The sequence below is a fragment of the Morus notabilis genome, unplaced genomic scaffold (genome assembly GCF_000414095.1).
Source record: "Morus notabilis unplaced genomic scaffold, ASM41409v2 Scaffold1309, whole genome shotgun sequence".
Lineage (NCBI taxonomy): Eukaryota > Viridiplantae > Streptophyta > Magnoliopsida > Rosales > Moraceae > Morus > Morus notabilis.
The window spans coordinates 90,782-105,946 of NW_010363772.1; the positions used below are offsets into that span (position 1 = coordinate 90,782).

The window sequence follows — 15,165 nt, forward strand, 5'->3', positions numbered from 1 at the left end:
CCTACAACATTTTAGCACTTAAATTATGTAGTTTTAGCTATAATTTATCTTGTTCTTGTGTTTTTATGATAACATTTGTTTCAATTATGTTGAAGATATTGCAATATGTATATTATTATTTTGGTCCTAAGTCCTGTGTTGCAACTTGTCTTGCTTCTATCTTTTACCCATGATATTTTCCTATACTCTATATGCAATATTCTAATCATGTTATTACATTTTTTGTCCTCCTAGCTTCGCACATTGGAATTTCATTCACACTATTAATACCTCGATTAAATCTGTTACAGATAATATGTTACAGCTATATCAGACTGTATTTGAAATTAATTCTGGCTATATTCTTTTCTTATTCCTTTTTTTTCCCCTTCGGGGGGCTGGGGTTAGTTTCTGCCACAAGACAGGGTCTGTGAATTTGCGAAATTAACTCCTGTGCAACTTTTAGAAGAGACTGAAAAGGCTGTTGGTGATCCGCAACTTTCAATAAGTCATCGTGCCCTTGTTGAAATTAGCAAAGAACTGAAAAATTTAGAGCGGGTAATTTTCTGATTCAATTTCTTCTCGGAATATGGTCCAAATGGTTTTTGAAACTTTATTTATGTTGACACATTGTGTTTTTTCTTGTAGGCTGTAGAGACAAATGAAAAAACTTTGGATCAGCATAAGGCACATATTGCCGTACAACAGAGAGAGGTTGAGCGAGTTCGTCAAAGAGAAGAACTTGGAGAAAAGGTTTGTCTGTAGGGTATTTATTTCTTATTGACATTATTTCTATCTTTGATTATACTCAAGATGCTTGATTGCTGTTATTTATAGGCTAAGACCATGGAAAAGAAATTGCCATGGCTAAAGTATGACATGAAAAAGGCCGAATACATGGAAGCCAAGGAGAAGGAGAAAGATGCAAAGAGCAAGTTCGACGAAGCTGCACAAATACTTAATGATCTTAAAGAACCGATTGGGTACAGTCGATTGCTTTAACTCTGTGTGTGTGTGTTTTCTCCTTAAAAAAAAATACATACCAGATAAAAAAACTATCTTAAGTTACTTCTTCAGTTCTTTAATCATGTATTGATCTTAAACACATACTCTATTTGTATTTGAAAATCAGTCATAGTTGGTCCTGGTCTACAGTTTTTGTCTTCGTATTTGAAAATCAGTCATAGCTGTTGTTAGTCTACTGCTTGGTTATTGACACACAGAGATAGCAATTGAAGCTATGTACAACTTATATGAAGGATTCTCATTATGGTCTTCATAAGATGCATGTGACCATGCGTTCTCTGATGCTGCATCAGGGTTTAACCTTTGTTGAAATTTGTTGACATCATAACAGATGGATAATCATTTTGCACTTCTTTTATCTCGCCATGCTAGTACTTTTCTGTTGTAATTGTGGTTATTATTCTTTCAAATTTCTCAAATGGCATGTATGTTTGCTGCTTCTTGTTTTTGCAGTGAAGTTGTTATTAATCAGGTGTTGGTCTTATTGTTCACCTACTATTTGCAGGCGACAAAAGCAAGAGAAAGCTAAACTGGATGCCAAAGTTAAAGAAGTACAGAAGCGCATTAATGACAATGCCCGTAAACGTACTGACGTTATGGAGAAGGCAGAACATTTGGTATGCTTGATTGTTGTTTTTTCCTCGTGCTTTTAGGTTTCTTTTTAATTTTAATGCAAGGACCTGCAGAGAATGTTTGTCCTCTAATTTTCCTCTACATATTTGTAGGGGGTGTTAGTTCAAGGAAAATACAAAGAAATGGAAGACTTGAACAGACAAGAAGAATCTCGGAAAATAAGAATCTCAAAAGCCAAAGAAGATCTTGCTGCTGCTGTTCTAGATCTTGAAAATCTGCCTCCCTATGAACCTCCTAAGAGTGAAATGGTAAGTCGTGTACAAACGGACAAAATATCATAATTTATCAAAAGATGGAAGTGGTGCTTTTCATGAACCACGTTCAATAAATATCAAGCGCCATGTGTTTTCTTTCATGAAAAAGTGTTCAGTCCTAGTATTTCATGTATAATCGACATTGCTTTTTGTGCATAAATAATGCTATTCAACATTTTACATCTGATATAACATATGTCCAGGCAAAACAGCGTAATTATCTCTGCATAATTGTTTGATACTGCTTCAATTTGTTTTATTCTATGTTTATCTTTCTATTAATTAACAACTTTAACTGACTATTGAATCGACACCTTTACTTCTGCTAATTAACTTTTTCTTACCAGGAAAGATTACGTAATGAAATTCTGGAGCAAGAAGTTTCTGTCCGTCGAAATAGGGATCTAAAATCAGAGAAGGAAAATGACTTAGTGCAGAAAAAGGTGGCACTAAGACAGTGCACGGACAGGTTAAGTTAAAGGTCAACTGTTGTCATACGCCCTTAAATCATATTTCTTCTTGTTTATTTGTTGCACCCTTTGCAGGTTGAGGGACATGGAGAGTAGAAATACTAAACTTTTGCAAGCACTTAAAAGTTCTGGAGCTACGAGAATATTTGAAGCTTATAACTGGGTGCAAGCACATCGCGACGAGTTTAATAAGGAGGTATATGGCCCTGTGTTGCTAGAGGTACACACTTGAAACCCAGATTCTCTTGTTTATTTGTTATTGTTTTTTGCATAAACAACTTTATGAACTTCTGGGTGAAATGTCAGGTTAATGTAACAGACAGGCTTCACGCAAACTATTTAGAAGGTCACGTCCCTTATTACATCTGGAAGGTAATTTATGTTATCACTGTTTTTGTTAGAACTTACACTCCTGCTTCTCTTTTCTTCAATTTTAGGTTTAATAAGGAGGTATATGGCCCTGTGTTGCTAGAGGTACACACTTGAAACCCAGATTCTCTTGTTTATTTGTTATTGTTATTTGCATAAACAACTTTATGAACTTCTGGGTTAAATGTCAGGTTAATGTAACAGACAGGCTTCACGCAAACTATTTAGAAGGTCACGTCCCTTATTACATCTGGAAGGTAATTTATGTTATCACTGTTTTTGTTAGAACTTACACTCCTGCTTCTCTTTTCTTCAATTTTACATTAAAATCCAGGTTTCTTTTTAGATGTACCCTATAATCTCTTATGCTAATCATACATCGTTGTTTTGTAGTCTTTCATAACTCAAGATCCTCGTGATAGGGATCTTTTAGTCAGAAATTTCAAAGCGTTGAATTTTGACGTTCCAGTATTGAATTACTTTGGAAGTGAAGACTCTTATAGAGCGCCATATCAAATTTCTCAGCAGGTATATCTCCTTAGACCTTTGGGCTTTTCTGTGTACGTTTGAACAGTTCTGAGTTTTTCTTTGCTCTTCTTTTTTGGATCATTGTATTTACCAGATGAGAGAACTTGGGATTTCTTCACGGCTTGATCAAGTTTTTGATGCTTCTTTTGCTGTCAAGGAGGTTTTGACTGGCCAATGCGGTTTGGAAAGATCGGTATGGTTGCACGCTTTTTCCATGATTTTGATCGATTTATTGCATAGATTGGCATAAAGACAAGAAAATGATTTTTCGATTGAACAATTGGGCAGTTAGTTGTAGAGTTAAGCCGTATAGCTGGCACTTGAAAGTTTGGTTTGTCATGATAACTTCCTTTCTTTATCTAAGTTGTTTTGTTTTTCATTTTTCTATATTTTGCTTCATTTTCTTTGTATTTGTTTGTACCTCATATATTTTTGTTTATTGGTTCTACCCTTCTCAGTATATCGGGTCAAAGGAAACTGATCTCAAGGCCGATCAGGTCTTAAAGTTGGGAATCTTTGATTGTTGGACACCAGAGAATCATTATCGATGGTCTAAATCTAGATACGGGGGTCATGTTTCTGGATCAGTAGAAGTGGTGAAACAGTCCCGACTTCTGTTATCTGGTATGTTTCTGCAAACCCTTTAATAAATCGTGGTCTGATCCATGAATTATTTTATTTCACCTTTGATGCTGTGTTGCAGGTTCTGATGTTGGTGAAATAGAGAGGCTCAGATCCAGGATAGCGGATCTAGAACAATCTATTAGTTCTCTAGAGGAAAATGTTAAATCGCTTCAGATTGAGCAAAGACACATAGAGGATAAATCAGCTGAACTTCGAAAACAACAGGTATCCTTATTAGGGGTGGAGAGACTGGGTTGTTGGACCTTTTCTTATCTCTTTTTGCTTTATGTACCCACGCATGCGTACATTTAGTAATGAGGTTAGTTGAACTTGGACGTACAATTCCACGAGTGCAGACTAACCTATTCAGGGTATTTCTTGTAGGAGGAGATCACTGAAGTTTCACGGCGTGAGAAGCATAAGCGGCGTGAAAAGGAAAACCGTATTAGTAAGTAGAAATTGTTTGATGATTTGCTATCTTTTTAAGTACAATGAATTTGTTAATTGTAAACAAAATCAAAACACATATGTTCGTGTCTTAGATCAAATGAAAAGGAAATTAGAAGCACTGGAGAAGGAGGATGACCTGGATACTACTTTGGCAAAGCTGATTGACCAAGCTGAAGAATTTAACATTCAGCGCTTCCACTGCTCAATGGAATTTAAGGTGGAGTTTCTTTTGGGGCCAGGTTTTGGATAATTTACTTGATGGAAATTCTGTTCGTGTGTTTTGAAGATTATGTAGTAAACATGTAACTCATTTCTTTTGAAGTATGTATAAAAAAGTGAAATTGCTTCATTACTTTTTACAGAAACTACTTGTTGAGGCTGTTTTACTAAAACAGAATCTTGCTGAAAGACAAATGGCCTCGTTTGAATTTGAAGCAAAGGTATTTACGCTTATTAATCTTGCTGATGGAAACATGCTTGTTAGTTATTACCGGCTCACCCTCTGCACCCTTTGTTTATGAATCTTTTAGGCCATTTTCCTGAGGATCTTAAATGGTTTTCATATGTTAAGAAATGCAAGTTTCTCTTTTCTAAATAGTTTCCATCATCTACTTTCCTAATAGCCACCATACTACTGCCACCTCTTATTTACATTGACCAATTTTCAAAGTTCAACAGGACTAGCTAGTCTGTAAACTGCATTTTCTTATGCCCGCCTTTATCTGTTATTTCTTTTCAAACCCTCATAGGTGATGGTCTATTTGAAGAACCATCTTGGTCGAATGTTCAAGTCCAATCACTAGTTGCCTTTTGCTGGATTCGAGTATACTGTTTCTTCTTATGTTGGCAGTTTTACACTTTCGTCATAAGGTTTCTTATTCATGAAATTAATGTGGAATGGTTGATTCCTTCTTATTTATGTTCTCAGTTTCTTATTGATGTTCCTCATATTTACTGGCTTAATACATTCTTAGATTAGAGAATTGGAGCTCCGACTAAAGGAACATGAAAAATCTGCTCTTCAAGCAACAATGCATTTTGAGAACTGTGAGTAGTTTTTGAATGGCAGTTTCAATTTTTTACCTCAAGATTTTCATAATTTGATTATAGCTTTTTGTTTGCGCTGAGATGATCCATATGTTGTAAAAGTAATCCAAGCTATGATTCTTTTGTGCGGTTATAACTTTTAAATCAATTTGATTGAATAAAAGTCCTTGTTGCTGGTGATCTTGGTGCTAGAAGGTGAAGTGTGTTTGACAATTAACGGCAATGAAATGCAATCTTGCTTCATGTTGGTTGGCTGAATCGTATTTGTTACATGGTAGATATTGGCTACACAGTGCTAAGTTGTTACTTTATTTCTCCTTCTCTAGGCAAGAATGTGGTTCAAAATTATCGGGAGCAACTTCAAAATGCCAAGAGGCTTGCAGAATCAATTGCTGTAATTACTCCAGAACTTGAAAAGGAATTTCTTGAGGTATGTTTGTATTGTGACTTGAACATGAAGCATCATACTCGTGTAATTTTTTCACTTTTATTTGTCCTCCTTTTCCCTTTATTTTTTATTTTAAATATTAGTGTATTCTGTCATTTCCTTTCGCTTCACATAAAATTCAAATGTACAATAAAACTGTATTCTTTATGTTTACCTTTAGATGCCAAGTACTATTGAAGAATTGGAGGCTGCTATTCAAGATTGTAGATCTCAAGCTGATTCTATTCTTTGTTTGAATCGCAATGTAATAGAAGAATACGAATACCGCCTGCGCCAGGTAATATTTGGCCACTATTCAAATGTTTTACTTGTGGATGAAATATTTATGTTTTCTTCACAATTTCAATGAATTGACAGATTGAAGCCATTTCAACAAAACTGGAAGCAGACAGAGAGAAGCTAAGGAGGCATAAAGCTGAAATAGATGAACTGAAGGCAAGTGAAGTTTAGTTGCTTCTTTAACTAGTGCTTGGTGAAGCTGCAGGTGCTGTCCCTTATAATCTAATAATACACATTTGATATCTGATCTCTTGGTCTTCTGAGTATTAACAATTGTTCGACGTTCGGCATTGGGTTCATTTCAAGTCTGTCTTTATCGGAAGTTTGGAACCAAGGATTTCATGGTTGCCTTAAATATTTGGATGACTTATATTTTCTGGAAACATTGACTCAATAATTTTCTCTGCAAAATCCTAGCCAATAATAGGATGATCAACATATGTATGATGGTAGACCTAGTAAATGACAGTTTTGGGACTTTTTAGGATGTAGCTTGTGCAAGCATATGCTGATTTCAAATGCATTTCCATGATCTGCCAACTTAATATAGGTTTTCTAAAAATTGTGTGATGCTAAATCACTTGCAGGAAAGTTGGCTTGTGACATTGAGAAGACTTGTTGCTAAGATAAATGACACCTTCAGTCGTAACTTCCAAGAGATGGCTGTTGCCGGAGAAGTTTCTTTAGGTCCTCATTTTAAATCTTTGTAGATATTTTCTTGGGGGATTTTTTTTTTTCTTTACTTGCCATTTTTGTTCTCCACTTACCCTTTTTGTTAATTTTTATCCTCAGATGAGCATGAGTTGGATTTTAATCAGTTTGGTATACTGATAAAAGTAAAGTTCAGGTAGCTGCAGTTTGGTAAAATATACGCATGTTCATGGGATTCATTATATGCATGCTTTTTTTGCTGTTTACCATATGTCTGCTGTTGTGTATATCATGTGAAGGTTTATTTCATGATAATCTACAGTTTCCTTTCTCATTTAATTGTTATTTGTTGTTCCTAATATTCTTGTCCTTTAAAGTTCTTCCTCCTTTATTATGCACTTCAACTTCTGCTTGTACATTCCTTTAGTTCACAAATTCATGTGGTTTTATTTACAACTAACAGAGAAGAAGGAGAGCTTCAAGTTCTTAGCGCTCACCATCAATCCGGAGGGGTATTTCTTTGACTAAGTTTTGGGGTTCATGATTTTCCTGTTGACAGTTTGTTCTCACTGTAACTTGAATTTCCTTGTAGGAGCGTTCCGTTTCAACTATCCTTTATCTTGTATCTCTTCAAGACCTTACGCATTGCCCTTTTAGAGTGGTTGATGAGATAAATCAAGGTTAGTTTAAGCATGGAGTATTGTCCAACTTTGAATCTATTAAACCGCATGGTACAGAGGATGACTGTTTGTCCTTTATTTTTATCAGGGATGGATCCTATAAACGAGAGAAAGATGTTCCAGCAATTAGTTAGGGCTGCAAGCCAGCCAAATACACCACAGTAAGAACCAATAGCCCTTTTGATTATTCCAGGATGTCCGACAATAAGCGCCTTTTTTTATTCTCTAAATATTTTAAACTCTGCATGAGGACGGAATATAAATGTGTCAAGTGCAGTATAAGACTTTGCAAATCATAAGCACACAATTATATCTTGTGACACATTACAAGTTTGCCTAAAAGAACAAGGATGAGATCTCATTTGTTTCACACGAAATAGAAATTTAGGTGGATTACGAGTTTTGTCATATAATGTTAGCCAAACAAATTGTTAAGATAAACAGGAATAGCTTTTTCCTGTATTTATCATTGTTTCCACTTATTTATTCATCAAGCTGCAAGGAAATTTTCTCCATTTATTGCTGTTGATCAAAAAATAACTTTTATCATTTACTTGCCTCAAAAAGATTGAAAAAAGTTGACTTTGAGTTTGGTTTCTGTGTTGATTTACAGGTGTTTCCTACTTACTCCAAAGTTGCTTCCGGATCTCGAATACAGTGAGGCGTGCAGCATTTTGAATATAGTGAATGGTCCTTGGATTGGTCAGCCTTCTAAAGGTAAAATGATTTATAGCAAAATTGTTAAATCATCTTATAGTCATATAATAATGTGCTTATCAACTACTCACTAGATCTCAACTTTTCTGTGAATTCAGTTTGGAGTGGAGGAGATTGCTGGAGAAGTGTGGCAGGCTTAGTAGGAGAAACAAGATCATGATGTGTACAACAACTTCGTAAAAATGTAAACAAACAGGAAAATTATCCAGTACAGATTCTGTGGTGTGCGAGTGGACGTTATTTTATCCTAACTTTAATGTTTTGTACAAAGTATTTGCTTAGATCAAATATTCTCCTTTTGATTTTCAAGGAAAAAATGTGTATATTAACCTTTTTGTGAAGATTACATTATTGATTAGGGTGGCTGCCATTTCTTTTTGGAGCAGTCTAGGACTCTCATCTGCCGGGTTTTGTCGTTGAGAATTATGCTGACTGCCGCACTCATGATGTGGGAAAATCCAATTTTTTTTCCCCTAAAATTTTTTTCACTCAATATGCACGTGGAGATCAATTTGATAAAAAAAAGATCAAAATTAACCTCGCTAAATGTTTATGTGAAAAAAACCGTCTAAAATTTTAAAATTATTTTTAATTTAATTAACATTGCAATAAATTTTAAAATTTAGAGAATAAATTGCAATAAATTTTAAAATTTAAAGAATAAATTACTAAGATTGAAAATTGACAGACTGATTTATCAAACGTGTAAAGTTGAAGGGGGTGTTTGTGCAAAGAAGTCAAAATCCATATCAGCTTGCCAAGTCCCAAAACCATCTCAAAATTCGGCCGTTACAAAAATGCCAAGTGCGGGATTCACTCGAAGCTTAAAATCTCTGAAATTCCATCACAACTTTAACAAGCCTATAACAGATGATCCTACTACTGCACTGGCAAATAAATAATAAGAGTAATATAAGATTGATGACATTTGATAAACAAAAAGTTATACAGGGTCTTTCTCATTCTGTAGTAGAAGACACTTTTTCTATAAATAGTCTTGAACCAAGATACAATGTCAAGGTCTTCCTTTCTCCTGTCATCCTAGTTACTCTTCTACCATGTTTTTCTAAATATTCCCATGATGTGGCGCCCGCAAACCGTGGGGCGGAATAAACAATTTGAAGATGACATTTACATGTTGTAGTATTCTTCAAACATCTGATGGAAGCTTGAAGTCAAGCATCTCCCTTATGTTTAGCCTAATTGAAGGCCCCATGGATGAGCAGACGTGTGCACTTTTCCAGTAAACCCCTTTTGCCCCTGATGGCTTGTTTGCTTCTATTGATTTCTGTCATATTTAAGGCATTAACAAGTTAAAAAAAAAATTTTGAGGAAAATGGACAATATTACAGAGGGTAAATACGAGAAGCAGTGGGAAAGAACATACTATAGCTGCTATCAAGTTTACAATAAGATCTTCTTCGGGAAAGTCGATTTTTCCAAAGGGCAAGTGAACAATTCCTGTTTTATCCGCTCTGTATTCAACCTTTCCCTTCTTGAATTCTGCTATAGCCTGAAAAAAGCAAACCCAAATCATTTTAGTTAAAACTAATACTAGTTCTAGTAAAGAAATCCCTATAGCTTATTATAATGCTGCCAGCCAACCATGAAAAAACCATTTTGCGTATTGTCTGTGTCAGTCAACTTGGTTTGTTTCAACTGCTCCATATCTCTTTATTCATGTTGTAGAGACACGTGAACATGAATTGGTGTCATTAACTAATGCAGATTTGAAGCTTTTTTCAATTTTTTCCTTCCTCGACAATTCCACTTTCTTGCTTTGAGAACTGAAATATGTGTTAAAGAAGTCCGGGCCATGAAAGTGTTTCTAAAGGATCCTTCAGATCGTACCTGAGGAATGTTAGGGGTCACTGTACCAGCTTTTGGATTCGGCATGAGCCCTCGTGGTCCCAGAATTTTTCCTAGGCTAGCCACCTGAGACAATCATGACACGTAATGTAAATCATTAACATTTCTTATCGTCAACTGAATATTAATTTCCATCCATCAGATGTTGAAGATTAGCAATTCACACATCCCAATTACAATAAGATAATCAAAGCAACACCTTGGGCATCATATCTGGAGAAGCAATCAACTTGTCAAATTCCATAAATCCTCCTTTAATCTGCTCTATCAAATCTTCTCCACCAACCAAATCCGCTCCTGCATTCTTTGCTTCTTCGAATTTTTCACCTTCAGACATAAATCTTGGATCAATACAAGCATGTGGAACACACTTTTGGTCGGCATTATACATAACAAATATTGAGAGCAATACAAGGTTCCGAATAACATATATGGTAAACTTAACTTCCTTAACCAGCGGTAATAGGAAAAAACAGAGAAAATTAAGAAGAAAGAAACAAAAGGAGCTTCTCCAAAAGCAAATTTAACTTGCCACAAAATTTCCTAGAAGTTAGCAGAAGATGAAATTTCTTCCTTCCTGATGGATTGCAGCTTGTTACCTCCAAATATTCTTGGCTCTCAGACAAGCAACGGGGAAAAGGCTTTTTCAACAAAAAAAGGAAGGTGCTTTGGCAAACTTAAATGTAAAAAGAGCTAACTTTGTAGCAGATTAACTATAGCGCAACAAGCGTGCACCCCAGAAAAATGCAGTTTTTGCGAAATTACCTAGATTACTAGCACACCTAGCATTGCCCAATCTCTTATAAACCATATCATGCAGAAAATGGGAAAAATCGACTCTTGGATGCCCAGATCCCCAAAATCGAAAGTGTCAATTGCATATCCTCGATGAGGAAATTTCAGCTAAACCAAGAAGGTGATAAAAATTATTAAAAATGGCATATGAGTTGGTGAATGAGATTTGGTAAAACACAATGACAATGCAGTATATCGCGAGCAAAAACCGAAAATTCAGTCAAGATGCAGTAAGTGCCCTCCTTTTTTGTCCCATCATAAAAAGTCAGAAAAGTTGTCATCCCAATACACACGTCTTTAGGTTGCAGCTATTAGCCTTCTTGTGTTCATTAAATAAATTCCATATATGAAAACAAAACCAAGGGAAATTGCGAGGGCTTCGTCTTTGTTGCCATGCATATGATTCTTGATATATAATGTTTATTCGTCTTTGTGGCCATGCATATGATTCTTGATATATAATGTTTATTAAAAAATAAGAAAAAATACTCTCATCCCAGAAAGATATGCTACCTTGAGTCCTAAAATTTTCCTTTATGTTGTCCCTCTCAAGCCAATGTAAAAGCACAAGGAGACTAGAAACCATTCAGTATGGATTTTCCTTGTTCTAGGTTTGGGGCATCAACATGAAAATAAAGGGCAAGGGAAAGAATAAATAAATAAATAACAAATTGAACTGCCTATTAATCCAATGAGGATCCGAACAAATAAATATACATCTTCCAGTTTTTCTATGAAAGTCTGCAAGTTAGAAACTTGATTCCTTTCAAGATGATGCAAGGGTGAGATCGGATATTTCATTTGCTCATCATACTCGCTCCGAATAAAATCGTGTTCTCATCAATTAGAAAATCAGAAAATTGAAAATGAATAATAAGCATAAAGAAGATGATGATATATATGTCAACATAGAGAAAAGCAATAACCTTGAGTAAGAACAGCAACTTTAACAGTCTGTCCAGTTCCCTTCGGAAGATTTACCTATTAAAGAAAAAGATTTCGGAACACATGAGAAAATCATAGAGTGCCCAAACACACGCTAAATGAGACTATAGAACGCATTTTTCAACCCCAAGAAAGGATCATTAACTCACAGTTGCCCTCAGCTGTTGGTCATTGTATTTAGGGTCGATGTTGAGGCGGAAATGGGCTTCGGCTGTTTCCACAAATTTGCTACTCGCCATTTGCTTCATCAAAGAAATCGTGGTCTTCACGTCATACTCTTGTTTAATTTCCCTCAGCTTTTGGATTTCCAAGAATCTTTTAGACCTCGTCTGGCAGATTAAAAACGTAACACAATTGAGTGCTTGATCCTTCATACTACCACTCTCCAAAAGAGTGTCATTAATGAGCTTGACAAAGTAACGGACAACAAAATCAAGTCTTTGAAACCAACCAAACAGGAAACGCATTTCCTTCAACCGCTAAAGCTTCTAAATGGCTTCATTCATGGTGACAAATTATGCACCAAAACTATACACCAAAAAGCAAAATTTTCGCTTTTTTCCATACTCTCCAAACACTTGAAGAAGCATAACAATTAGTTATATCATTTCTGTAGCATCAAGAGAACTTTCTGAGACTACCATTCTAGTTTGATAAGCCCAATACAAGAAATACCCCACAGAAAAGACTAAATTTTTCACTAAAATGAATCCAAACACATTATGTAACGAAAAAGAACAATAAAAGCAAAAATTTTTAGGCATACTCTGTCAAGTAAAATAGGCAATAATTTCTGATACTGAAACCCCACAGCTGTAACAAAAACCTAAAAAACGAAGCAAAACCCACAAATCAAAAACCCAAAATTCGCTCAAAAAAACAATTCAAAATTCACCAACTTTTATTCTTAAAAGAGCAGTCAAAATCCAAACTTTGATTCACATACTCTATCTCTCTTGAGAGTCAAAGCAGCTTTCCCTTTCTTCGGCTTAGGAACAGTCACAGTTGCCGAAGACCCTCCAGAACCTTCCACTCCTCCTTCCACCTTCTCCTCATCCTCCTCCTCCACGGCGACCTCTGCCACGTCAACCTCGGCCGCCGCCACAGCCGCCGCCACGTGGCGGTGTCGGGAATCCTGTCTGGGCAGAAACCCATCGACCCATTTGTCTCTCCGACGGAGAACAAGAGGGCAGAGAGAGAAAGCTCGAGTAGAGAGTGGGTTGGGCTTGAAGGAAATGACCATGTCCTGTGGGTGTACGGAAGATGAGGAGGAGGCTGACGCGGAATAGGATATCATCAGAGATGAAGGCGTTGTGGCCGTACATGTGGAAGCCATTGTTGAAAGAGTGAGAAAGCAGAAGAAGAAGAAGAAGAAGAGGAAGTGAAGAATAAAGGCTGTTCTTCTGTTATGCTATCTATCCATATATATACAATGGGATCAATACAATAGTTGGGTCTTGGAGATAAGAAGTGTGTGTTTTTGTCTGCTGGCTTTTCTGTCCCTAATTCCATAGATATCTCTCTATTTTTTAGTTAAATTTTAATTAAAATAATTAAAAAATTAAAATAATTAATAATTTTTTTAGTGAGTCATCTTAATCACATTCTCTATTTTAATTAAATATAAATTATTTTAGATAACTCTCTATTTTTAGTTAAATTTTAATTAAAATAATTAAAAAATTATTTTAACTAATAATTTTTAGTGAGTCACTCTAATCATACTCTCTATTTCATCTAAATATAATAATTTTTAGTGACTTGCTCTAATCATACTCTCTATTTCACCTAAATATAAATTATTTTAATATTTATTTAATTTAAATATAAATAGCTTTATTTAATTTAAAAAAGAACATTTACATTTATTGAGTATAAAACAATAAAATAATACAAAAAATTAAATAAAGAGTCACCTTTTACTAGTTATATTTAACTAGTGTGAAGTAGATTATCTAAAATAGCTAATCAATCATTTAGCTAATAATTTGAGTAGATAAAAGTTAAATTTTAACTAAATCATGGTTGGAGTTTCTCTTACAGTATACATTAACAAATTAAAATGAGTAAATTACATTGTTGCACGTTAAGTTTTTCATTTTTTACATTATATACTCCAAATTTTTATTTTCTTTTAGTAAATTACTTAGTGAACTTAATCAATAGTAATTAAAGAGGCACTATTAAATTAACAGTTCGTGACACAAATTTCATAAGGGACCTGATTTGAAAAATGACGTATTTAATTCATACCAAAAACCGCTTCTTTATTTGCTCTAAAAAGAATAAATTAATCATCATTATTATTGTAATCTTCATCAACACCGAGAATGTCAATTTTAAAACTCATTAATTATGATATGTTTTACATATCAATCTCTAATTTAAGAAAAGTAATAACTAACATTTTTTCTTTCTTTCTTTTTTTTAAGGATACGAAGGTTTTACATGTGAACTTTCTACGAAAGGATAAGTTACTTATTAAACTTTTTATTTGATAAGTTTACTCTATATTTAATGCAGCATGCATAATCAATGGTGTTGTGTTAAACTTTGGATGAAAACGTTCTAATACACATCGTGTGAAAAGTTTAAGAAGCAACTTATTAATTTACGTATCAGTAAAAAAATTATTAATTTATGAAAAATTCAAAGAACGATAAATAAAAACCAAGATCCCATTTCTAGAAAAAAAAAAAAAAAATCAGCATTTTAGATGTAGTGACCAAGAAAAATCCCATAATTTTAATAATATAATTCATGTATTCAAGTCAAGGATTTTCCTGGAAAATCATTATACTATGTACATTTTGTGATTGAAGGATTTAGGGAATTAACATCTGCATTCCTAAATTCTGTAGCAGATTTCACGTTAAGTTCACATTTTTCCGATCAAGTAAATTCGATCGATAAATTCTCACCGTACTTTAAAACGGAAGAATTTCCAGTACAGATACAGTTAGAGAATCTTAATTTTAAGAATCTCCCAGCACAGTACAACCTAGCATCCAGAACCCGTATACAGGAGAAAATAACTGTCAGTATGATTTTGGACAGTTTTAATGAGTAAGTTAAGGGAATGGACAAAAGTACAAGGTGTAGGTTAGTGTGTGTGATTTGATGAGATGTGATGAGAGAGGTGAATAGGACTAATGATTAGTTTTTTTTCTCCTTTTTTCTCTTCACTTGGCCGGCCATCCTTAGGAAGTTATATCCAAAAATTTTGGTTATATGTTGAGTGTGTTAGAAGGCTACAAGTTAAGGTGATGGGATGGTAGTGGTTGAAGGGGAATTAATGGCAATTTTGACTTCTCCTTTTCTCCTTCCATAACCGGCCAAGATTGGGGAAAATTGAACCAAAATTTGGTTGATTGAGAGAGTTGATGTGGTGTTAAAAAAAA

General features: G+C 34.7%; 2 protein-coding genes across 2 annotated transcripts in view; one reads left to right on the forward strand and one right to left on the reverse strand.

Moving 5' to 3' along the window:
- LOC21391328 (structural maintenance of chromosomes protein 5) overlaps nucleotides 1-8,515 on the forward strand; it is a 10,872-nt gene extending 2,357 nt beyond the window's left edge. Inside the window, exons 5-30 of the mRNA XM_024170052.1 lie at nucleotides 388-537; nucleotides 628-732; nucleotides 817-962; nucleotides 1,511-1,622; nucleotides 1,731-1,886; nucleotides 2,240-2,361; nucleotides 2,438-2,582; nucleotides 2,669-2,734; nucleotides 3,125-3,259; nucleotides 3,354-3,452; nucleotides 3,718-3,883; nucleotides 3,963-4,108; nucleotides 4,268-4,331; nucleotides 4,426-4,550; nucleotides 4,696-4,773; nucleotides 5,308-5,380; nucleotides 5,707-5,810; nucleotides 5,989-6,105; nucleotides 6,186-6,263; nucleotides 6,695-6,794; nucleotides 6,900-6,954; nucleotides 7,222-7,270; nucleotides 7,351-7,438; nucleotides 7,527-7,599; nucleotides 8,052-8,155; nucleotides 8,254-8,515. Coding sequence (XP_024025820.1) covers nucleotides 388-537; nucleotides 628-732; nucleotides 817-962; nucleotides 1,511-1,622; nucleotides 1,731-1,886; nucleotides 2,240-2,361; nucleotides 2,438-2,582; nucleotides 2,669-2,734; nucleotides 3,125-3,259; nucleotides 3,354-3,452; nucleotides 3,718-3,883; nucleotides 3,963-4,108; nucleotides 4,268-4,331; nucleotides 4,426-4,550; nucleotides 4,696-4,773; nucleotides 5,308-5,380; nucleotides 5,707-5,810; nucleotides 5,989-6,105; nucleotides 6,186-6,263; nucleotides 6,695-6,794; nucleotides 6,900-6,954; nucleotides 7,222-7,270; nucleotides 7,351-7,438; nucleotides 7,527-7,599; nucleotides 8,052-8,155; nucleotides 8,254-8,315 — 2,718 coding nt within the window. The 3' untranslated portion in view covers nucleotides 8,316-8,515. The remainder of the gene's footprint in view (nucleotides 1-387; nucleotides 538-627; nucleotides 733-816; nucleotides 963-1,510; nucleotides 1,623-1,730; nucleotides 1,887-2,239; nucleotides 2,362-2,437; nucleotides 2,583-2,668; nucleotides 2,735-3,124; nucleotides 3,260-3,353; nucleotides 3,453-3,717; nucleotides 3,884-3,962; nucleotides 4,109-4,267; nucleotides 4,332-4,425; nucleotides 4,551-4,695; nucleotides 4,774-5,307; nucleotides 5,381-5,706; nucleotides 5,811-5,988; nucleotides 6,106-6,185; nucleotides 6,264-6,694; nucleotides 6,795-6,899; nucleotides 6,955-7,221; nucleotides 7,271-7,350; nucleotides 7,439-7,526; nucleotides 7,600-8,051; nucleotides 8,156-8,253) is intronic.
- A 498-nt stretch (nucleotides 8,516-9,013) lies between these two features.
- Nucleotides 9,014-13,227, reverse strand: LOC21391329 (50S ribosomal protein L1, chloroplastic). The gene is made up of 7 exons (XM_010104968.2): nucleotides 12,711-13,227; nucleotides 11,914-12,093; nucleotides 11,746-11,800; nucleotides 10,224-10,351; nucleotides 10,007-10,090; nucleotides 9,543-9,668; nucleotides 9,014-9,443 (listed from the first exon to the last, which is right to left on the reverse strand). Exons 1-7 carry the CDS (start codon nucleotides 13,098-13,100, stop codon nucleotides 9,306-9,308), a joined length of 1,101 nt encoding a protein of 366 aa, XP_010103270.1. The 5' UTR covers nucleotides 13,101-13,227; the 3' UTR covers nucleotides 9,014-9,305.
- Nucleotides 13,228-15,165: the final 1,938 nt, after the last annotated feature.